The 25,509-nt window shown below is 43.0% G+C and overlaps 1 protein-coding gene across 1 annotated transcript in view; it reads left to right on the top strand.

Moving 5' to 3' along the window:
• The window catches only part of KMT2C (lysine methyltransferase 2C), a 311,979-nt gene that overhangs the window by 262,101 nt on the left and 24,369 nt on the right, over positions 1–25,509 (top strand). The window contains exons 37-43 of the mRNA XM_026652136.1: positions 2,828–3,153; positions 4,083–5,902; positions 7,130–7,241; positions 9,891–9,969; positions 10,089–10,152; positions 16,848–17,080; positions 20,676–22,373. Coding sequence (XP_026507921.1) covers positions 2,828–3,153; positions 4,083–5,902; positions 7,130–7,241; positions 9,891–9,969; positions 10,089–10,152; positions 16,848–17,080; positions 20,676–22,373 — 4,332 coding nt within the window. The remainder of the gene's footprint in view (positions 1–2,827; positions 3,154–4,082; positions 5,903–7,129; positions 7,242–9,890; positions 9,970–10,088; positions 10,153–16,847; positions 17,081–20,675; positions 22,374–25,509) is intronic.

Here is a 25,509-nt window from a genome sequence, read left to right as displayed (position 1 = left end):
GGCAACAGTGGATACACACACAGGAAAAAAAGCAAATACTGTTCTGCCTCTGGGCTTTTGGCTCAAGGCTTCAGCGGGGGGGTTGGGCGGGAGGGAATTGGGGCTGCAGCTGCGTGACGGAGGGTCAGGGCTCCAGGCAAGGTGGCGGGGTCAGGGCTTCTGACCCTCGGGAGCACCAGAGCACAGGGCTTTAGACCTGGGGGGAGTGCTGGGGCTCATGGCTTCACCCTGTGACTCCATTCCCAGCTTCAGCCCCGCAGGGGGCGCCGAGGCTCGGCACTTCAGCCCCGCAGCTCTGTTCCTGCCTTCAGCCACACGGCTGTCGCCGGGGCTTGGGGCTTCAGCCCTGAAGCTCTGTTCCCAACTTCAGCCCCACAGAGGGTGCTGAGGCTCGGGCCTTTAGCTACGAGAGGAGCACCGTTTTCAGCCTGAGCACTCCCCCTGTAGCTACAGCCCCGAGCCCCAGCCTTCTCCCACCAACTGAAACCGGGAACAGAGCCGTGGGGAGCCCCAAGCCCCGGCGCCCCCTGCAGGGCAGAAGCCGGAAACGGAGCTGCAGGGCTGAAGCCCTGAGCCCCAGTGCTCCCCCCAAGTCTCAACCCTTGAGCTCTGGTGCTTCTGCAGGGCAGAAACCCTGAGCCCCAACGTGGGGCCATGACTCAACCACCCCCCCCATCCCCCGCACGCCTGCAGCCCCAGCCACCCTCTGGCTGAAGTCCATAACATCTTGTTCAGAGTTACGGAACATTTCAGAGTTATGAAAAATCTCCGTTCCCGAGGAGTTTATAGCTCTGAGGTTCTACTGTAACTAAATTACAGTTGCTACCACAGGGCCTTCTTCTACCCACAGTTTTGTTAGCAAACTTCCCAGCATCATCAGAAGGAGATACAGTGTGGATTGAGGATCTGTTGAGTGAACCTAACCGTGTAGCCCTGGCCCACTGACCATGACTGAAAATGTAATTCAGCATTCTGCATAGAATATTTGCCACCTCTGATATAATGTGATTATTTCTGGCCTTGACACATCTCAGGCTATTGGACCTTAAAACTGTGACATTCGAATGTAGATAAAAACTATTTTGTGTCATTTTTTGAGATTTCTAAATGTTACAGATTAAAAGTTTTCTTTACCTTCAAGAACTTGAACAGTTGGACAGACCTGTGAGGTGTTTAATAGTATTAATGTATCCTGGCTTTAAAGGAAGAGTAAAGACACTGATAAAAAATATTGTAATGATCTCAATTGTTTATCCACAGGCTAGGTACAGCAGGGTTATTGGCTGTTTGAGTTCATCCACAGTCCTCTACAAGTGTGCCTCTACGCTTATTTGGAGGGACCTTTGCTAGAGGTTATGGGGTAGATTGGTTTCCATGCAAATTCATCCTTTCTCTGTTTGAGAATGCTGACATCAATTATGTTGGTGATTTCTGCAATATCTCCACCTGACCATTAGGAACTGGACCAAGAACACCAAATCATGTCACATAAACCACCAAATAGCAAATAAGTATTAGATAGTAAGGTCTCTTGATCACTGCTGCCCTGGACCACGTTCCTTCTGGGATTATGCTAGTGTAGATTCTGACAAAGATCAGAAGGCAGAAAGTCCACCTTGGGATGGGGATGAGGCTGAGGTTAGAGTTGTGGAAAGTAGCTTAATCTCCTTTGGCGTGAAGGAGCTCTAGGAGCCTAATGCAGCCTAAAAATTGACAGTGCTGGCCAGGAAGGGAGCCTGGCCAGGGTAGTGTCTGCTACTGCTGTTAAACCAAAAGTAGTTTTCCCTAGCGGAACTTCTGATCACCTCTCCTCCTTCAGAATTCACCTCTCCTTATGGCACAAGGGCACCATTGGGGCACAAAAGTGTATATGACAGCTCCTTGTGCTAACATTAGTGATCTGGCCTGTTAGCCAAGACATATACGTTAGGCTTAGTATTAATGTAAGTGTGAATTCTTATGTTAACTGAATGTATTATCCTCTCCCCACTATTCTGTTCACCTGTGTCAAATATCCCATAACACCTTGCATTAGTTGAAGTAAATTTTGGCTTACGTAGGTAGGAAAATTGTCAGGATCTAGACATATGGGTGTTTTACCATAACAATCGGTAAGGAGTTACTCACACACACCAGTACTGGAATGTCCCAAAGGAAAAGGACAAAATAAATGATTGTTCTACCCTGGTACACACCTAGGAAGTGCCTTCATGCCCTTTGGTACCTGGAATGCCTGTATTCAGAACAAAGAGTTATGGGGTGTACCATGGGATCAGAAAAACAAAATAGAAAGCTGATTGGTTAAATCTAGTTTCAGATGATGCACAGAGTACCTTTTTACATGCAAACAGGATGAGTATAAAAAGAATAGTTTTAGCATTGTAACTTTGGAAGCACCTTCTTTGTAAGGTGAATTTAACAACACTGCATGAGAAGGCTTTCCTGAAACTGGTCTCATATTGAGCCTTTCTTCCTGTACTATATTGTTATTGACTTTGAGCAATAAAACTGACTGGTATTGGTTGTTTGGTCTCTTGAATATATTTCATAACAAACTAAAGTGTGGTCAAGAAATTTACTATACAGTTTATCAACAGACCCTTGGTGAATAGGGGTCCTTGAGGTGAAAGGTCTCACTAGCCTCTTACCAATTCCCTGAATCATGTTGTCTGGTTTTTGATTAATTTGCAAGGGAATTATAAGGTTTTTTTCCTAGTGAGTGGGAGGGAAGATTGTTCCATTTATAGAAGATTCTTGGCTCTGGGGGACTTTACATTTTGAAAGTAGATTTATTTCAATAGTGAACATAATATTTTTTTTAAACCAGCGCCAGAAGTTGCGTGAAATTATTCTGCAGCAGCAGCAGCAGAAGAAGAATGCTATCCGTCAGGAAAAAGCACTACAGGATCCAGCCACGCCTCCCCATGCAGCCCCGCATCAACACTGGCAGCAAGAAAATCTAAATCAGATTTTTAACCGACCTCCTCCTCCCTACCCTGGAAATATTAGAGCATCCATCATCCCTCCAGGTGGTCCAAGGTTCGCAGTATTCCCAAAAGATCAACGTGGACCATTTCCCTCTGATGGGCAGTTTAATAGACCCCAATTTCCAGGAGATATGACAGCCATGGGAATGAGGCCTCATGGTCTTAGGTATGATTTTTGATTTCTTAAAACATAAGTGTTTAAGAGAGAGTTCTAAACTATTATAAGGATTTCCAGTAAGATGGCCTGTGCTACATGCATGTAATTTGCCTACCGCGGCCCCAATCCTGTAACCACTTATACACATGTTTAGCTTTAAGCACCTGTGTAATCACATTGAAGTCAATATATAAAGTTAAGTATGCATGTAAGCATCTGAGGTTATTGCAGCCTATATTTTTGCACTGGTTGATTGTGTGTGTTACTGGAAATTGTTCAGCAATTAAAACTTAGTAATACATTGTTGGGTTTTTGTCAGTTTGGGGGAGATGAAGGGTGGGAATTTTTTTCCTTGCATTATGCCACCTGTGTACACAAGGCCCACAAAACTGCATTTTTAGGCATTTATAAAGAAAATTATTTAATCCAGTTTTAGTTTTCATTTATTAATATGGCATCAATGAAATATTATTGTCCTCGTGTAAAGTATACACAATCAAAAAACGACTTGTATTCTATGTCATTATTTTTTTAAGTAGCGCCAAGATGTGAAATAAATATCAATACTGAAATAATGGGGGGGTTGGTCCCCTAATTTTTTTTTTACACTTACTGAGTTCAATTAAAATATGGATTGTCTAGCAAGATAGTTTTTGCTGTAAGAAGCATTTTTAACCAAGTTTATTTGGGTTGAGGGGTTGGTACAGCACAAGTTGTTTATTTAAACATAATTAATACAGTTATTTTAGTTAGTTCTTTTATTCTGTTCAGAAAGCTCACTTAAGTTTGAGATTGGTCAAAATAAAATATTTATTTAAATGCACTAAAGAACATAATATGTAAAACATTTAAGAGATTAGTCATTTTCTGAAATATGCCAGATCAGGTGGGCCAAATGAATCAAGAGAACTAATTCTTTAATTAATCTTTGATTTCAGATTTGGGTTTCCAGGAGGTGGACATGGTCCACCAACAGGCCAAGAACGTTTTCTTGGGCCTCAACAGCAAATGCAACGCGCTGGAGTTCCACCACAGCTGAGAAGATCTTTGTCTATAGATATGCCTAGGCCATTGAACAACACACATATGAATAGTCCAGCTGGACTGTCTCAGCATTTTCCACCACAGGGTATTCAGGTTCAGCAACACAATATACTGGGTCAAGCATTCATTGAGTTACGCCACAGAGCCCCTGATGGCAGACCAAGACTCCCCTTTAATCCCTCTGCTGCTAATGTTATAGACCCAGCACCCCAGCATCAGCGGCATACAGGATTTATACCTAGGCAGGACTTTCAGGGTCCAAGACACATAGATCCAGTGAGACGTAATCCTCAAGGTCTAACTAACCAGTTACAGATGTCTACAAGTTTGGAGCATTTGCCACAATCTCAGCAAGATAATCATGACCATCCACCCGTGCTTGTCATGCGTTCCTTAAGTCATCCCCCGGTTAATGATGCTTTTTCAGGAACTCCTTTGCCTACATCTGCACCCACTGAGGCACCTGGGAATCTACAGATTCCCAACCAGCCAACTGATGGATTAGAAGAGAAGCTTGATCCTGATGATCCCTCTGTAAAGGACTTAGATGTCAAAGACCTGGATGGGGTTGAAGTCAAGGACTTAGATGATGAGGATCTTGAAAATTTAAATCTAGATCCAGAGGATGGGAAAGGAGATGAGTTGGACACTTTAGATAATCTAGAAACCAATGATCCTCACCTTGATGACCTCCTGAGATCAGGGGAATTTGACATAATTGCATACACAGACCCAGAACTTGATCTGGAGGATAAAAAAATTATGTTTAATGAGGAATTGGATCTTAGTGTTCCTATAGATGACAAATTAGATATCCAGAGCAAGACAGAAGAACCAAAACAGAAAGAACAAAGTGATAAAACTTCAGGCCCCACTGATGCACTTTCTCCGCAGAAGAAATCTGCTATGGAAAGTGAGATTAAAACAGAAGTGCTTTCTCCAAACTCATTAGATGAAACAAAGTCTGAAAATGAAAAAAATGATGGAAATGTGGAATCTGCAGGCCCTCAGGTTGCTGCTGAAACAAAGTTAAATGATGGAGAAAAAGCTCCTGTGCAGCCTAATAATCCAGAATTACCTGACAAAACTATTACTACGAATCGGGAAACATCTGTGTCTAGTCCAAATGTTGTTCAGGGCCCTGCAAAACTGCCTGCTCAGGGTGTTATAAATTCTTGCAGTATTTCTGGATCCACACCAGTCCTTTCAAGTCTGCTGGCCAACGAGAGTTCAGATAACTCTGACATAAGGGCATTAGGCTCTTCACCTCAGTCTTTGCCAGCAACACAAACAAATCACGTATCGGGCGTTTCTCAAACACTAATGACACCTGCTGGACAACTCTTGGAAAACGCTTTAAATTCTAATCTGACCGTGGTTCCACGAATAAACCATAGCTTCTCTCAAGGGGCAACAGTAAATCCAGGATTTATCCAAGGTCAGTCAACTAATCACAGCTTTGGGACAGGACAGCCTGGTAATCAAGCCGTGACTTTGGCAAATCGCCCTGGTCCCAGTGGCATATCTGGTCCCCAGCAGATAATGCTCCCACAGACTCTAGCCCAGCAGCAAAATCGGGAGAGACCTCTTTTACTAGAGGAGCAGCCCCTTCTTCTGCAGGATCTTTTGGATCAGGAAAGGCAGGAGCAGCAGCAGCAGCGACAGATGCAAGCCATGATTCGTCAGCGTTCAGAGCCGTTTTTCCCCAATATCGGTATGTCTGTGATTTTTTTTTTGGTACTGGTTAGTTCACTAAACAAATACCAAAAGAATATATTAAAAAAATCTGACTGTCTATTGACAAAAATACAAAGGCATTTAAAACTGAATTTGTAGCTGGCATGATGAAGAGCAACTTGACTAGTAGTTACAGCAGGAGACTGGAAATTAAGCCTATGGGTGAAAGTACAATTATTAACTCCCCCATATTGGACCTAGGGAGAACTTGTTCTGCATGTAGTTAAAAAAGAAAAGTTCTGAATAGAAGCTGGCAATCTGTTCTTACTGGTATAACATAGCATATCAATTTATAGTATTTAGATTATAAAACAGGTATTTTAATCCACAGCTCGTTAATGCAGGGATTCTCAAACGGGGGGGGCAGGACCCCTCAGGGGGTCGTGAGGTTATTACATGGGGGGATCGCGAGCTGTCAACCTCCACCCCAAACCCCGCTTTGCCTCCAGCATTTATAATGGGTTAAATATATAAAAAAGTGTTTTTAATTTATAAGGGGGGGTCGCACTCAGAGGCTTGCTATGTGAAAGGGGTCACCAGTAAAAAAGTTTGAGAGCCACTGCGTTGTAATACGAAAATGCTAAAAAACATACTGAGTCAATGTGTGGTACAGGAGTCTAAACACAACTGGAGCTTTCTGACTAGCTGTCACTGTTGTATCAATATCAATAATGTCTACTAAGTGCACAAGTCAGACTCCTTTTCCTGATTTTTTTATATATAAATTCTATTTCATAATAGCAGTAAATTCCTCCTCCGTGTCACTGTTCATGGTGACTAAGGCAGCCCTGTCAAATACCTCCATTAACTTGGTGATGTTTGTAATTTAATGGATTCACCCTCTAGCCAAGTCTCCTGTTCCAGCCTCTCTCAAACTAATATTCCTTCTTTTGCGTTTCTTGGCTCACTGTAGCAATGAAAGTTATTCCATTTGCTATAACGGGCACTGTCAATCCCATTCCTGAGATGCTTGCTGAAGTGCAAGTTTCTTACAGAATATAGAAACCTACATGTTAATCTCTAGTTATAAAGTGAAGAAAAAAATTAATTTGAAGTACGCATGGTTAAATGATTGTAATGCAGTTGTTTTAAACTCAAGGGATTAGTACACGTGCCAATATTGGAAATATTCATTATGTTGGTAGTTCAGTAAAATCAAAATGTTCAGCTGTGTAATTCACCCTTTACTATTTTTGTTTCATAGATTTTGATGCAATCACTGATCCCATAATGAAAGCAAAAATGGTAGCTCTTAAAGGTATCAATAAAGTAATGGCACAGAGCAATATGGGGATGCCACCAATGGTTATGAACAGGTAGGCAAAAGTTGACACTATTGTTTAAAGTAAAAAAGTAAAAGTGACCCAAAGTATTATAGCCTTTTAGCCACCCGCATCAATAGACCTGAAGAAGAGCTCTGTGTGGCTTGAAAGCTTGTCTCTCTCACCAACAGAAATTGGTCCAATAAAAGAGATGAGCTCACCCACCTTGTCCCTCTGGAGTCTGAAAAGTCATTCTCTGCCACAGCATCAGCAAATTATAGCCCATCACAACTATTCTCTGTGAATCATAATAAGATGTAGAAAAAGGCCCATGTTATCATTTGGCTCATACTCCATGCCAGTACAGCATTGCTCCCTAAGGTAAAGACAATGTGATCTAGTGGACAGGACACTGGACTGGAACTCAGAAGACCTGAGTTCCATTTTTAGCTCTACCACTGACCTGTTGTCAGACTTCGGGCAAGCCACTTCATCTCTCTCTACCTGAGTTTCCTCATCTGTAAAATCTGTAATGATCTATACAGTAGAACCTCAGAGTTATGAACATCAGAGTTACGAACTGACCGGTTAACCACACACCGCATTTGGAACCAGAAGTATGCAATCGTGTAGCAGCTGAGACCAAAAAAAAAAAAGCAAATACAGTACAGTACCGTGTTAAACATAAGCTACTAAAACAATAAAGGGAAAGCAGCATTTTTCTTCGGCATAGTAAAGATCTATGAATCAAAATTGCTATTCAAGATTTAGTTACTTTATTGTTGTTACTACCATAAATTTCCTAGTGCTTTTATCTAGACTAATTTTAAAAGGTCCAAGCAGTAGAGCTTCCAGCACTTCCCTCATAAGTTTCTACTCCATAGTGTAATAAAGCTGATTGTTAGTAATGAAGACTTCACCATGGTGGTCCATGCCCTTGCCACTTCTAAGATACATTACTGCAACTGTGTCTATTTGCAGCTACCCTAGACCAGCGTTTTTCAAACCATGGGTCGCAACCCACTACTGGGACGCAGCATGTAAGGCACTAGGTCGCCTTGCTCTGGTCAGCACTGCCGACCGGGACGTTAAAAGTCCCATCGGCGGTGCTGCCCATCTAAGGCACGCTAGTGCCTACCTTTTCCGACACCGCGCTGTGCCCTGGAAGTGGCCAGCAGCAGGTCCGACTTCTAGGCGGTGGGCCATGGGGCTCCACGCACTGCTCCTGCCCCAAGCACTGGCTCCACGCTCCTGTTGGCTGGCAACCGGCCAATGGGAACTGGGTGGGTGGGGGGGCTGCCTGCAGGCAAGAGTTGCGCAGAGTTGTTTGTGCGCCTCCGCCTAGGAGCCAGACATGCTGCTGGCCATTTCCGGCCCGCAGCGCAGTCCGCGGTGCATCCTGGCTGCATCGCTGACTGGGAACCACTGGAGGTAAGTCCACACCCCAACCCCTTGCTCCAATCCCCTGCCCCAGCCCTGAGCCTTCTGAAACCAGGAACCCCTTCCTGCACCCCAAACCCCTCATCCCCGGCCCCACCCCAGAGCATGCATCCCCAGCCCAAAGCCCTGACCCCCTCCTGCACCCTGAGCCCCCCCCAAACCCACAGCCCCTCCTGCACCCCTGACCCCCTTCTGCATCCCAACCACCTGCCGCATCCCAACCCCCTGCCTGAGCCCCCCCAACCCGGAACCCCTCCTGCACCCCAAACCCCTCATCCCCAGCCCTGAGTGCCCCTCCTGCACCCCAAACTCCTCATCCGCTGCTCAGCACCCTGACCCGCTTCTGCACCCCAACCCCCTGCCCCAGCCCAGAGCCCCCTCCCACACTTTGAACCCCTCATTCCCGGCCCCACCCCACAGCCCTCACCCCCGCACCCTAGCCCCCTACCAAACCCCTTATCCCCAGCTCCGTTGAGTCGTGGGCATCAACAATTTTCTTCAACTGGGTCCCCAGAAAAAAACCACTGCCCTAGAAGAGTACTTACAATCTGCACTAGCACAAGTTTTTAGTGGCACCCATCCTCAGTGGGTAGGTTAACTGTGAGCACTGCCTTCCTCTTTGTTTCTAAATGCAATAAAAGGACTTGGTTGTGATATTTAGAAGCCATGATCTAGGACACAGCTCCATGACAAATTCCATCTCCTTCTGTCTTGTCATTGTGGTTAAGGTCTTTGGGGTTCCATTTGTTGTTGCTCCCTGGAGTTACATTGTCCAAGTTTAGCAGCAGTGCCTTTTAAAAAACAGTTCATAATGCCCAAAATGCTATTTACCCTAATTTGTGCAGGTATTTATACTGTGGTATCTAAGCACATTGAATCCTACTTTTTACATCACATAGCATTTAAAATTCAAGCACAGAGACTTCTCGAGTGATCTGTATGCATTCAGCCACCCTTATGAATCATCACTATTAGGAAACTCCCGGTAGCTCCTGGTATAAGGCAACTTAAGCCATTTTTAGTTAATGCCTTTGTGAATTATAAGGCACAACAGGTTGAACTGAGGACAAAGTGTTACAAGGGTGAAATAAGAAATATCCTTTTAAAAATCTGGCAAGTAATTAGGATGTAGTAGTTCTAACAAATATCTCTAAAAGGTTTGGAAGTTTTATTTTAGGTCAAAATAATTTGAAACAATGCATCTTTACTAAAGTGCTCATTAGTTTTAAAAGTCTGTTATAGCTGATCTTTATGTATCAATAGGTTTCCCTTTATGGGTCAGCCAATGTCAGGAACGCAGACTAGTGAAGGCCAGAATCTTATGCAGCAACCAATCACACAGGTAACATAACTTGATATGAGAGTTACAGCAGAAGTGTTGATAAATTATGAATATTTTATTTTCTTCTTAAAAGGAATTGTGATTTAATCACTTTGCTTATACATTTTACTGGTTTTTAGGATGGAAGTTTGACACCTCAGATTTCTAGGCCTAATCCTCCAAATTTTGGTCCTGGTTTTGTTAGTAAGTATAAACCTTATAATTTCTTGTATATGAACTTGGGGTTTCATATTGCAGTTTCTTTTTTAAAGGGAAACGTCACACATGAATACTTGATTGCCAAAAAATATTTTCCTAGCTCCACTAATTCTCTGGCTTACTTAAAATTTATCATTTCATAATTATGATATTAATTCAAAACAAAATACAAAATCTTAAAACATTAAAACAATATCAATAGTTCAAATTAACGTTTTGTATAAAAAAAAATCTTCAAAAACATCATGAGGAAAGATGGAAATTTTATACAAATATGAATCTGATAGTACTAATCATATAGAGTAATTAGTATTTTCCATTGGCAAAAGAATAGTAATTAATTATATATTAAACTACAGTCAGCTATCTCAAAAATCTAATTACTACTCTGCTGGATCTCTATTGGAATAGTTATCCAAAATCACAAGTTATTTTTAATTTAAAAATCAAAAAGGGCTTTGCATCATCAGTCAAAAAGAAAAAAGATTTTTGGAATTTAGTTATGCAAAGCTTGTCAGAAAACCAGAAAAACTAACTGCAGGAAAAACCTCTACCTAAAGAAAGAGCAATTTTATTCATCCAGAATTGGTGATTTTAGAAATACTTGGAAACGTGTATCTATTTTAGTTGATATACCTAATATTTCTTTTCCCCACACCCTCCCCGAAAAACTGTAGCCCTTACATTCTATCATGAGAGAGATTTAACTGTAGATTTAAATACTGTACATTTTTTTACATATCCTAAGAAGTTTTTATGTCTGCAAAAAATCTCCCCAAGTATTTAAAAACAACAAAAGAGAAGTAGCTAGATTCCCCCCTCTAGATATTGGAGGCCCAATGCACAAAATGCAATTAGAAACTTTACTCGAGTTTTCTAGACTTTCTGGGAGGGATTTTCAATAGCATTCAGCATTGATTTAACTATAATGAGAGCAGATCTGGGCCAATATTGAGCACTTTTGAAAATCCCCCCCCCCCCTGTTTTTTTTGATGCAACAAGCAGTTACCCTTAACTAGGACATGTTAATATTTCAGTATGTTCAATCTCGCTTTCTTGAGCCAAATGTCTTTTTTCCACTTCCACAAAGATATACTCTTAACAGTTCCACTCAGTTGTCACTTTGGGCAATATTATTAGATACAGAATCTAACCTAGCATTGAAGGAATCAAGGTGTCCATTGAGACTGTGGATAGCTGTAAGAATTGAGTCAATAGAGACACTAGATTCTGCAAATGCCTGTAGTGCAGTGACAACTAAGGTAGAATACAGTGGGTATTGGAGCACAAGGGAAGACCTGTTTGTGCCGAAATCATTATACATCTTAAGAATATCTGCAAAACATTTTTATAATGGAGTTCTGTCCCTGTTTTTCTGTTTACTCTGTCTATTAGTCTCAGTGTTGGGTGAGTGGGCAACAAAATGGCAAATGAAATTCAATGCTGATAAATGCAAAGTAGTGCACATTGGAAAACATAATCCCAACTATACATATAAAATGATGGGGTCTGAATTAGCTGTTACCACTCAAGAAAGAGATCTTGGAGTCATTGTGGATAGTTCTCTGAAAACATCCATTCAATGTGCAGCAGCAGTCAAAAAAGCAAACAGAATGTTGGGAATCATTAAGAAAGGGATAGATAATAAAATAGAAAATATCATATTGCCTCTATATAAATCCATGGTACGCCCACATCTCGAATACTGTGTGCAGATGTGGTCGCCCCCTCTCAAAAAAGATATATTGGACTTGGAAAAGGTTCAGAAAAGGGCAACATAAATGATTAGGGGTATGGAACGGCTGCCATATGAGGAGAGATTAATAAGACTGGGACTTTTCAGCTTGGAAAAGAGACGACTAAGGGGGGATATGATAGAGGTCTATGAAATCGTGACTGGTGTGGAGAAAGTAAATAAGGAAGTGTTGTTTACTCTTTTTCATAACACACAAACTAGGGGCCACCAAATGAAATTAATAGGCAGCATGTTTAAAACAAACACAAGGAAGTATTTCTTCACACAGCGCACAGTCAACCTGTGGAACTCCTTGCCAGATGATGTGAAGGCCAAGACTATAACAGAGTTCAAAAAAAACCTAAATTCATGGAGGATAGGTCCATCAATGGCTATTAGCCAGGATGGGCAGTGAGGGTGTCCCTAGCCGCTGTTTGCCAGAAGCTGGGAATGGGCGACAGGGAATGGATCACTTGATGATTACCTGTTCTGTTCATTCCCTCTGGGGCACCTGGCATCGGCCACTGTCGGAAGACAGGATATTGGGCTGGATGGACCTTTGGTCTGACCCAGTATGGCATTTCTTATGTTCTATCATATGAGAAGTCTGGTACTGTTCCCTGACCTGGCCTCCTTCTCCCCGATCCTAGACTGAAAGCAGATGTGAATATTATTAGAAGTACAGTAGATTCTGCTTATTAGCAATCTCTCATTTGCCAGCAAAAAATGTTGCCATTGTACAGCATTTGTCAATAAGCAGAAGGCAAGTTTTCAGGGCTGCAGCCAGGGAAGACACACCCCAGTGCTTCCTTCCCTGGCTGCAGCCCCACAAACCTGCCTGCAGGCCGGGAGCAGCAGGGAGGGAGGTTCCTGCCCAGATGCCAGGGCTTTCTACTCTGAGCGGAGGCCTTGGGGGCCCACAGAGCTGCATGGTACCTCTCCCTGTGCCCCCAGGGGGTCGAAGCTCCTCACATCCCAGCTCTTCCTTCTCTAGGTGCAGCCCTCAGCAGGGTGCAGCCCAGAGAGCACAGGGAAAGGTACCACATAACTCTAGCATCAGGGCTGCAGCCCCCATCCCTGCTCGTGCCCTGCCCATAGCCTCTCCTCCCACTCTGCAGCCCCTTACTTCCTATGCAGACCCTGTGCACTGGCAGGTTTTCAAGGCTGCAGGCCCAGAAGGAAGCTCTGGGTTGTGCTAAGCACTGGGCACAGGCAGGTTTGTGTGGCTGCAGCCAGGGAAGGCATGTCCCAGCCCTTCCTTCCCTGGCTGCAGCTTTGCAAACCTGCCTTTGTCTGGAGCCTTTGTTCCAAAAAAATGTTCGTAATAAGAGGCATGCCATTGTCAATATCCAGATCCCATTAACATTAAAGTAAATGGGATGGGATTAGCTCCTGGCAAAATGTTGCTATTAACCAGATGTTAATATCTGCGTTGCTAGTAAGCAGAATCTACTGTAGCGTGCTTTGCCCCCAGGAGACAGGTGAAGGAGCCTTGGGTTACTCTGTGGTGACCCTGATAACCAAACTACATTTATGAGCTCTGAGAAGAGTAACACCCAGTTATCTGCCAAACAGAGCAATTTCTGTAAGAAAAGGCCATTTGGGACTGGAGGCCCTTGACTGAGAACTGGGGAAATGTGCATTGTACATAAAAGACAAATAAAAAAGCTCCCCTAAAATAAATAAATAAATAAATAACAGACACACATTTTAAGTTGATCTTATTGCAATGACTTCAATAGTTCTTAAAAACAATTTGTATTTTAATTAATAGTTCTGTAGATGCTTGAGATTACAAATATCTCATGCAGTCTAATTTTTCTCAGTGATTTCTTATATTCTTCCATTTCCTAGTGGTCTTATATAAAAAAATGACATAAAGAGATTCCCTTCTCACTGAATGCAATTTTAAACACTATCTGTGGTCAGAGATGAGGTGATTTGTTACATTACTGGATAAATTCATGGAGGTTAAGTCCATTAATGGCTATTAGCCAGGATGGGTAAGGAATGGTGTCCCTAGCCTCTGTTTGTCAGAGGGTGGAGGTGGATGGCAGTAGAGAGGTCACTTGATCATTACCTGTTAGGTTCACTCCCTCTGGGGCACCTGGCATTGGCCACTGTCGGTAGACCGGATACTGAGCTAGATGGACCTTTGGTCTGACCCAGTACCGCCATTCTTATGTACTGGACATAACTTTATATTCTTCTTCGAGTGATTGCTCATATCAGTTCCATTCAAGGTGTGCATGCGCCCACGTGCGCAGTCGTCAGAGATTTTTGCCTTCGCGGTTTCTGTAGGGCCAGCTGTGGCACCCCCCTTGAGTGCCGTGCTCAGGCGTCGGTATATCAGGCACGGCCAGCCCTACGCCCTCTCAGTTCCTTCTTACCGCCCGTGGTGGTTAGTTGGAGTGCCTTTCCTTGCATAGCAAGGGCTAGCGGTTTCATTTCTTCTGACTTCAAGCCTTAGGGCCTTGGAAATAGTTGTTTATAGTTAAGGCTGTGAGTTTGTCACGGCGGTCACAGTTTCCGTGACCTCCATGACTTCTGCAGTGGCTGGTGTGCCTGGCTCAGGGGCAGTTCAGGCAGCCCCTGTGCCTGGCGCACTGACCGTTGCTGGGGCAGTCTTGGGCCACCGCCATCCCCCCCTCCAGCAGAGTTTGGGTGTGGGAGGGGATGGGCACGGGACGGGGTGAGGCGGGCTCTGGGCAGCGCTTACCTGAGGGGCTCCCTGGAAGTGGCGACATCCCCTTCCCTCAGATCCTAGGTGGAGGTGTGGCCAGGCAGCTCTGCGCACTGCCTCCGCCCCGAGTGCTGGCTTTGCAGCTCCCATTGGCCAGGAACCGGAGCCAGTGGGAACTACGGGGGCGGTGCCTGCAGGCTGAGGCTGCGTGCAGAGCTGCCTGGCCACACCTCCGCACTGCAGCTACCCCTCTGGCTGGATCTGCTGTCCCAGAACCATGGAAGCGTTTTGCACCCAAACCTGGCGGCACTGCCCTTGATGGCTTGGCTACTGCATGGCTAAGCGCAGACGAATGGGCAAGCTCGGCCCATGTTCAGTAGGTTTTGCTGGGTAGCAGGAAACCCTCCTACCAGAGCGACTTACGTGGCCAAATGGAAAAGGTTCACATGCTGGCCCTCGGAATGGCGTATTCGGGCCAAGCAGGCCCCCCTGCAGAAGGTCCTGGATTATCTGCTGCACCTCAGACTCCAAGATTTGTCCCTGTCATCAATCAAGGTTGACCTGACCGCTATCTCAGCTTTCCATCCTCTGTTCCAAGGCAGGTCGATCTTCACTCGCGACACGACGGCGTGGCTTTTGAAAGGTCTGTAGCATTTCTACCTGCATGTCCGGGATCCCCACCCTCCCCGGAACCTGAATCTCATGCTGTTGAGGCTCATGGAACCTCCCTTTGTGCCTCTGGCTTCCTGCTCTCTCCTGCTTCTCTCCTGAAAGGTTTCGTTCCTGGTCATGATAACTTCAACCCGCAGGGTGTCCAAGATCAGGCTCACTTCGGAGCCACTCTATACAGTCTTCTACAAGGATAAGGTCTATCTGCAACCACACCCGGCGTTTCTGCACAAGGTCATTTCCCAGTTTCATACTGACCAGGATATATACTTACCTGTCTTCTTTCCAAAGCCTCATGCGTCAGATGAGGCATGCAGGCTACACATCCTGGACGTCAGGAGGGCACTGGCCTTCTAGGTAGATAGAAGAAAGCCATTCCATAAGTCAATGCAGTTGTTCATTGCGGTGGCAGACAGAATGAAAGGTCGCCCAGTGTCTGCTAAGTGGATTTTGTCCTGGATCACGACCAGCATCTGCTACTGCTATGGGCTGGCAAAGGTGCCTCTGCTGGCGATCATGACTGCACACTTGACTAGGGCACAAGCGTCGTCAGCAGCCTTCCTGGCACAGGTACCAATCCAAGAGATCTGTAGGGCCATTACCTGGTCATCTGTCCACATGTTTGCATCTCATTATATGCTTACCCAGCAAGCTCGAGACGACGCTGCCTTTGGCAGAGCAGTGCTGCAAGCTGCAAAACCGTGAACTCTGAGCCCACTTCCATTGATACTGCTTGTGAGTCACCTAGAATGGAATCGACACGAGCGAGCACTCGAAGAAGAAAAAATGGTTACTTACCTTTCGTAACTGTTGTTCTTCGAGATGTGTAGCTCATGTCCATTCCATTACCCGCCCTCCTACCCTTCTGTCAGAGTTGCTGGCAAGAAGGAGCTGAGAGGGCGTAGGGCTGGCAGCACCTGATATACCAACGCATGAGCACGGCACTCAAGGGGGCACCACAGCTGGCCCTACGGATACCACTAAGGCAAAAATCTCCAATGACCAAGCACATCAATTTTTTTCAATCCCTTTGCTCTTCTTACTCCTGTGGTCTGTGATTTCGACTGGCTACCAGTCAATGTCAGTTGAGGTAAGGTGGTGTTTTTACCCTAGTATGCCCTACACGCTTTGTATCCTATCTGTTTGAGAGGCTGCCTCTCCCCATGTGTTATGATTATTTGACATTCTTAAGTTTAGTTTAAACAGGAGGGGGCTGGTAGCAAAGTAAGAGTTTTAATTTCCCTTCTGAATCCACTAGAGCCCAAATTTGATCATGACCAAATCATGGTACAAGATTCACCTGTGCTCCTATGCGTCCCCTGTGTCGGGGACTGATTGGGAGATAAATGGAATGATGGGATAGAGTTTGTTTTTTGGGGACTTGGTGGGGCTTAGATATTGTTTGGGATTTGAAAGCCTTTTTAGAAGTTCTGTTTCTTTTTGTGCATTTTTGATGGATACTGTTATTTTAAATTTTGTGCTGCACATAGAAAGTATGAAAGCCATAATAAATAACTCCTACATTTAAAACAAGAGTCCTTCGTATAATATTAATGGTTACTTTCCTTGTATTACTCCCCCCTCCCCTCCCAGATGATTCACAAAGAAAGCAATATGAAGAATGGCTTCAAGAAACACAACAACTTCTTCAAATGCAACAGAAATACCTTGAAGAGCAAATTGGAGCACACAGAAAATCAAAAAAAGCGCTCTCAGCCAAACAGCGCACTGCCAAAAAAGCCGGCCGTGAATTCCCAGAAGAAGATGCAGAACAGCTTAAGCATGTTACTGAGCAGCAGAGTATGGTCCAAAAACAGCTAGAACAGGTAACAATTTGGGGAAAAAATAACAGGACAGCATCTTTTCTGTTTAATATTAAGGTATAACACTGTAAGTTTATTTGTGTCTTTAAATCTGCTAGATATGCATTGTAACTAGGGCTGTCAAATGGTTAAAAAAATTATTCGTGATTAATTGCAAGATTAAAAATATTAATTTCAATTAATCGCAGTTTTAATCACACTGTTGTTAATAAAATACCAATTTAAATGTATTATAAATATTTTTGGATTTTTTGTACATTTTCAAATATATTCATTTCAATTACAATGCAGAATGCAAAGTGTACAGTGCTCACTTTATATTATTTTTTATTACAAATATTTGCACTGTAAAAAAAGATAAACAAAAGATAGTGAAATCTACAAGTCAAAACACGAAGGGGCATAACATTTAGCATCTCTGGCATGTAAATACTTTGCAATGCCAGCTACAAGAGAGCCATGCGAACTCTGTTCTCACTTTCAGGTGATGTAAATAAATAGCGGGCAGCATTATCTCCCTTAAATGTAAACAGACGCGTTTGTCTTAGCGATTGACTGAACGAGAAGTAGGACTGAAGGCTCTACAGTTTTACATTGTTTTGTTTTTGAGTGCAGTTATGTAACCAAAAAAAATTATTCATTTGTAAGTTGCACTTTCATGATAAAGAAATTAAACTACAATACTTGTATGAGGTGAATTGAAAAATACTATTTCTTTTGTTTACCTTTTTACAGTGCAAATATTTGCAATAAAAATAATAATATAAAGTGAGCACTGTACACTTTGTATTCTGTATTATAATTGAAATCAATATATTTGAAAATGTAGAAAAACATTCAAATATTTATAATACGTTTAAATTGGTATTCTATTATTGTTTAACAGTGTGATTAAAACTGCACTTAATCATGATTAATTTTTCTTAATCGAGTTAATTTGTTTTGAGTTAATTGCTTGAGTTAACTGTGATTAATTGACAGCCCTAATTGTAACCATTAAACACAGTGCAATTCATGTAAAAAACAAACAACAAAACCCCTCATGTATCACATGAGTAATGTCAGTTATGAGATTCAGTTTCTCACCATTACTGGAACTACAAGAGAAAAAACTACAGTAGCAGTGGGAAAAAAACTGTTTTAAGTGTTTGGGAAGAGAGAGACTGGGTGGCAGCAGTGTGAAGGAAAGCCAGAATCTATTCAGATGCACTGTCAATTATATAAGAATAGGAACATCTTGAAATACAGGGCTATATTTCCATTGAAGGAATCCATCGACTAAGGGTTTTCTCTCTGATTTTATCATATCACCAGATCCACTTGGTAGCATTCTACCTTTGTAATAGCCAGTGATGTGTCATTTATTTTATATTTTCCTATTCAAATGCCTTCTTTTATTACAGTTTAATTTCGTATTTTTGTAAATGATCTTTCTTTATTTTGTGAAAAACAAGAAATTCATAGTGAATACTAGGAGAGAGCTTATCAGGTTACATGGTCACTATATAAAATAGTCACAGTTCAGAAGAAATCTTGTACTAGAGCTGTGCTGAGTGCAGTTTAGGAGCCTCTTCCTTATTCTTTAGAATTTAAGCCCAGGGTATCAAATTCATTTGAAGGAGAGGGGTGCATTCCATGTTGAATTATGATCTGTGGGCCGGGATATAATTTAAAGACTTTATGGTACCCTCAGTCCACAGCAGCTATTCCACGGATGTCAGTGGGAGGTTTGCACAGAGATTAAGGGAACAGTGAATTCTTTCTGAAGTAACTAAGCTTTATTTATTATTTGTATAGCAGTCACTCTCATTCACTAAGAAAATATGGTCCACTTTAGACCACTGCTACTTCTGCCTTTTGTTTCTCTTTTTTCCTCATCACTTTCTCTCTGTTTCTCTCCCTTCCCTCTGTCTTTCATTTCTGTTCTACCCTCAGTATCTCCTTCCCTGCAACAACTCCCAAATCTCATCCCTTTTATATACTGAAATGATTAGCAGTGAAATAGTTAATTTTGTCACAGAAGTGTCATCATTGGGCTTCAGCGTTGACATTCCCGTGAGATTAATGCGGAGAGAGGAGGTCACAGCTTTTAGTCATTGTTTCAGTCTGACTGCAGACTAGGGCAGATACCGTGACATCAGTTTACCTCTGCTCATGTTTGAAAAGTAATCTCTGCAGCCATGAGGGTTAGAAACTGACTTTTTTTTTAAAAAGTGAAGGATTCTGCAGTGTGTGAGGCCATCATGCAAGTCACAGAACTACATCATGTCGCTGGATCCAGCCCACAAATTGGCCTAGGTCCTGATTCATCAAAGCACTTAAATTTGCGCGCAACTTTCATCACATTTTTAAGTCCCATTGAAGTCAATGGGGTTAAAGAGAAGTCAATGGGGTTAAAGTTAAGCATGTATTTTTAATTGCTCCAGTGAACTGAGGCCTTATGTCTTTGGCCAGCAGGGTTGGGGACAGTATTCTGCAATATCCTTACGATGGATCTCCATTCATGAAGTACAGAATGTTTGTTGCCTTTTCTTTCCAATTTGTCGAAAGAGCATTTTCGTAGAAGGGGCTTGGTGCAATTCTGTAGAGACAGATGTGATGGGAAGATGAAGCAACCAGATATAATTTAATTAAATTTTTTTTAACAACAATAGATCACAGATAAAGGAAACACTTTTTCATGCGATACCGGTAATAATGCATTGCACATACTCTACTTCATTCTAAACTTCTGTTACAGTTGCTAGCCATGATATTAATGATAGATAATTGTAGCCTGTTAGTTAAGGGTGTTTTATTTTTCTATTATTTTATAAACCTGTATTGCATTTGATGCCGGAAGGTGCCGGGCTCCCTCAACTCCCTTTGAAGTCAGTGATGCCCTGATTAAGGACAACGCTTAAATATATGCTTAAGTGGAACTTAAACATGCTTGAATTTAAATATGTGTTTAAATGTTTTCCTGAATGAGGGCCTGAAAGCTGAAGGGTGCTTAGCTGGCTCCAGGATCGAACCCCAGTCCCTATTGCCATTGCAATCAAGCTTCCATTGTACATTTAATACCAAGGGTATATCTCTATATAGCATGCACTTCAGGTGCTCTAGAGCTTTTTTAAAATAGCCTTTACTTTAAATGTTTTTTTCGCATAAATACAAACAATAGTAACAAATAAAACAAAAGTCACTATATGGCAAATGGCAGTAATATATATTTTTATGCATAATTTATTTCTTATTTACCTATATATTGCAAGTTCTCTGCAGTTTTGAATAGCGCTGCATAATGAAACTATGGTTTAAAGATCAGCGCTGCTTCTGAAATATTGTCCCTTATTCTGGTTCTTTGTGGTTGTATGTTGTGTAATCAGTTAATAGTATGGAAACTGACATTGGGAAGGACTGCACTCTTTTTGGTTAGATGATGGATGTTGGACATGAAATGACTATGTAAATAAGCTTAATGTGTTCCAGTGCTAATCTTGGACAAGACTCATTTTCCAATAAAATAATTTCAATGTAGTATATCCTGTATATTTTAGGTCTATTATATATTAAGTAGAACCTTGTAGAGATGAGTAATGACTTGTCTAAATTTCAGATTCGAAAACAGCAAAAGGAACATGCAGAGCTCATTGAGGAATATCGAATCAAGCAGCAGCAGCAGTGTGGGATAACACCACATTCTATAATGCCAGGAGTCCAGTCTCAGCCACCTATGGTTCCAGGAGGAACACCACCAGCAATGAATCAGCAGAACTTCCCCATGGTAGCACAACAACTCCAGCATCAGCAGCACACAGTTGTAATTCCTGGGCAGTCCAACCCAGCCAGAATGCCAAATTTACCTGGGTGGCAACCTGCAACAGCTCCTCCAAATCACCTCCCCCTCAATGCTCCAAGGATGCAGCCTCCAATGACACAGTTGCCAATGAATCCTGGCACAGCAACTCCAGTGCCAGGTTCCAATGCGAATGCACAGTCAGGACCACCACCAAGGGTTGAATTTGATGATAATAACCCATTTAGTGAAAGTTTTCAAGAGCGGGAACGAAAGGAGCGTTTACGAGAGCAGCAGGAACGGCAACGAATACAGCTTATGCAGGAGGTGGACCGACAGAGGGCTTTGCAGCAGAGGATGGAAATGGAACAACATGGCATGATAGGGTCAGAATTAAATAACAGAGCTTCCTTGTCTCAGATACCTTTCTTTAACTCTGACCTACCCTGTGATTTCATGCCGCCTCCACGACCCCTTCAGCAATCTCCACAGCATCAACAGCAGCAAATGGGGCAAGTTTTGCAACAAGGCCCTGTGAACTCACCACCTGCAGTAAATTTTATGCAAAGCAATGAGCGAAGACCACTGGGGCCTGCCCCTTTTGGGCCTGAACCACCTTCAATTCCTGGTGGATCCCCTAACTTCCATTCTGTAAAACAATCCCATGGGAACATCTCTGGGACCAGCTTCATGCAGAACCAAGTAAGGCCTCCATTTGTGTCTGGTATACCTGCAGGACCTCCAGCAGCTGGTAATGGTCCTTCATGTGGCCAAGACACCAGCACACCCCACGCACCAAATTTCCCTGGGTCAAGTCAGTCTCTCATTCAGCTGTATTCTGATATAATTCCAGAAGAGAAAGGAAAAAAGAAAAGGACACGAAAAAAGAAAAAGGATGATGATGCAGAGTCAATAAAAGCCCCATCAACTCCACATTCAGATATAACTGCACCCCCAACTCCAGCTGTTTCAGATTCTACCTCTACCCCAACAATCAGCACACCCAGTGAACTTACTCATCATCAGGATGAATCAGCGGAGCTAACAGGCTCATCAACAACAAATGCTGTGGAGAACCCGCCTTCCTTAGATCTGGAATGTAAGCATTCCAATAGTGGTTTGCTCCAAAAGAAATTGCCTCAGAAATCTAGTGTAAATCCTGAAACTGAAAAAAGCAAGACAGATATGCCTGCCAGCATTCAGGAAATTAAACTGGAAAAAGCAGAATCTGATCAATGTTCTGGTCAAGCTGAGCCTAAAACAGAGAATCAAAGTGGTATTACGATAGAAGAAGACAAGGCCACACTGCACCCTGCCTCTTCAGCACAGAGTCCAGCACAATCAACCAGCACCCCAGCAGCAAAAGGGGAGTCAGGGAATGAACTGCTGAAACACTTGCTTAAAAATAAAAAAGCATCCTCTCTTGTAAATCAGAAATCAGAGAACAGCTGCCGATCAGAAGAAGAAAGTGCTGGGGACAACAAACTAGTGGAGAAACAGAACCCAGCTGAAGGAATGGTAAGGTGGTTGTTTTTGAAATGCATGTCAACATGTAAAGGGCTGGATGGTGACATTACAATTTAGTGCCAAGCAAGGGGCAGCAAGTTGTGATGCCTCTGGAGCAGCCCCATTGCAGGGAAGGGGAGAATCCCCAAATCACTAATCTCCATCCCAATCTCCCTGCTACTCTGAAGCATGGGTAAACTGTGCTGGATGTAAACCTGTTGCAGTGTATGCTCTGCAGTATGGCATGCAGCTGTGCCAACAGGGGAAGAGGTGGAATCAAGGCTCTGCCCCGCTGAGCAAGGGTGGGACGTTAGCAGCTCATAGATTCCAAAGCCAGAATGGTCCATTGTGATCACCTAGTCTGGCCTCCTATATAACACAGGCCTAGAACTTCCCTAAAATAATTCCTAGAGCTGATCTTATGGAAAAATATCCCTCCTTGATTTAAAAAATGTCTGTGATGGAGAATCCACCATGACTCTTGGTAAATAGTTCCAATGGTTAATTACTCTCCCAGTAAAAAAATATACACTTATTTCCTATCTGAATTTGTCTATCTTCAACTTCCAGCCATTGGATCATGTTATACCTTTCTCTGATAGACTGAAGAGCCCATTATTAATTATTTGTTCCCATGTAGGTACTTACAGATTGTAATCAAGTTACTTCTTGACCTTCTCTTTGTTAAACTAAATTGATTGAGCTCCTTGAATCTTTCACTATAAGACAGGTTTTCTAATCCTTTAATCATTCTCGTGTCTCTTCTCTGAACCCTCTTGAATTGTGAACAAAGGAACTGGACACGGTATTCCAGCAGTGGTTGCACCAGTGCCAAATAAAGAGGAAAATAATCTCTCTAATCCGATTTGAGATTCCCCTATTTTATGCATCCAAGGATGGCATTAGCCCTTTTGGCCACAGCATTGCACTGGGAACTCCTGTTCAGCTGGTTATCCACCAGAGCCCCCAAGTCGTTTTCAGAGTCACTGAGTCCCCAAATACAGAACAGAAATATTTATTGAACACACTGCCTCTTCTGTATTATTACTGATAAGTCTACCATTTCCATCTAGTAATGGACGAGTACCATTGTTAGGATTCTTTTTATTTCTAGTATTCTTAAGAAACTCTTCCTTATTGTCCTTAACTCTGCAGAGGTAGCACAGGTGCAAAGGAATAAGGGCACCTTATCCCCACCCTCTCCCGACTCACTTGCGCACAGGACAGACCACAATCTGCCCCTACGTAAATCAGCCACTTCAGAAGGACTAATTTTTAATATAACATAATAGTTCAGCCTGTTCACAAAGGAATATCCCTAAAAATAATACAAAGGTTAATTTGTTTTTCTATAGACAATCATTATTTTAAAACTTGCACATTTCTAATGTTTACCATGAGTAATGCTGCAGTTTAAATTCTGTTTTTTCATGTCAGCAGAACTATGTATCAGTACATTTCATTTGTACCATGGCTCCTGTACTCAATGTTCCAAAGATCAACTACCTCCACTTTTTGACCATTTTCTAAACATTCCTACTCAAAAGATCTGGCAATATAGGAGAGGGGAAAAAGTATTCCACACCTCCTAATTGTGTATCCCTATGCTCTTTTCATTTGTCACTTGTTTCCTATCTTGAATTAGGCCTGGGTGCGGCTTCAGTGGGGCTCTGCACAGACAAGGGACTTGTTCATGTGTATGAGCCTGCAGATTTGGGCCTTAACTTGCAAACTCTTCAAGTCAGGGACTATCTTTTCCTATAGATTTGTACCGCACCTACCCCAATGGTACCCTAATCCAGTTTGAGGCCTCTGGCATCTCTGTAAATAATAATGTTTATTATTTAGGGTCTTCCCTTTTTGTGAGCTAAATAAGCACATCTTCTGCTGAATGAATGACAAGGCTGATAGCTAAGGTGTTTATAGCAAGTAAACTGAGAAGACAATACTGGCATTAGTGGTTATTGGCCCAGGATAGTGATATTGCCTAATTACTAGAAAGCAACCTCAAACTTTTAGTATTGTACATTTTAAATGTAATATTCAAATTTTAATTTCAGTAAAGGGAAAAAATAATTTTCCTATTTCTCATGAAAGGTTAATTGCCTTAAAATATATATAAATCCTTTTGGGCTCTCCTTTTCCACTCTAGTCATCCACCGTCTCTCCCTCCTCACTTTTCTCTCTCTCACAGTGCTGGCTATTAAAAAAAAAAAAAAAATCTTTAACAAATGTTGTCTTTACCGACAGTTGCCACTCTCCCGGCAATCTGCAATACGGCAGTATTTTCTTATACAGTAACTCCTTACTTAACGTTGTTTCAGTGTTACGTCCCTGCTCAATTAGGGAACATGCTCATTTAAAGTTGTGCAATGCTCCCTTATAACGTTTGGCTGCCTGCTTGTAAGATTCTGTGGAAGAGCAGCGACTTTACAAGGGAGCATTGCACAAGTTCCGCTTCTCCATCTCCTCCTCCTCCCTCCCAGTGCTTCCCCCACCGCCAAACAGCTGTTTAGTGGCGCTTAAGATTTTCTGGGAGGGAGAGGGAGGAGTGGAGACGCGGGGCTTCTCCGCTCCTCCCCCTCCCTCCCAGCACTTGGTGCTTAGGACTTTCTGGGAGGGAGGGGCTGGAGTGGGGAAGCCCTGCGTCTCCGCTCCTCCCCCTCCCTCCCAGAAAGTCCTAAGCGCCGCCAAACAGCTGTTTGGCAGCACTTAGGACTTTTGGGGGGGAGGGATGTGGCGTGCTCCGGAGAGGAGGTGGAGTGGGGGTGGGAAGAGGTGGGCCTGGAGTGGAACGGGGACAGGAAGAGGCGGGCCTGGAGCATTCCCGGCAAAATCCGAGCCTGTTCTCCGGGGAAGCTGCTGCTGCTGCAAAGATGCTTCCTAGCGTCCTTGCCTGCAGCGGGCTGTGCCTGTGTGGGGTAAGCCAGGGGCACTTCCCAACCACAGTACAGTACTGTACAGTATACAGTATAATGCCTTTTGTCTGCCCCCAAAAAATTTCCTTGGAACCTAACCCCCCGCATTTACATTAAATCTTATGGGACAATTGGATTCGTTTAACATTGTTTCACTTAAAGTTGCATTTTTCAGGAACTTAACTACAACGTTAAGTGAGGAGTTACTATATTTGGCATAGGAACTAACT

Source organism: Terrapene carolina, unplaced genomic scaffold (genome assembly GCF_002925995.2).
Source record: "Terrapene carolina triunguis isolate 2854851 unplaced genomic scaffold, T_m_triunguis-2.0 Scaffold111, whole genome shotgun sequence".
In the NCBI taxonomy this organism is placed as follows: Eukaryota; Metazoa; Chordata; order Testudines; family Emydidae; genus Terrapene; species Terrapene triunguis.
Note: the sequence above shows the minus strand (reverse complement) of the source record. Positions and strands in the feature narration are given on the sequence as shown.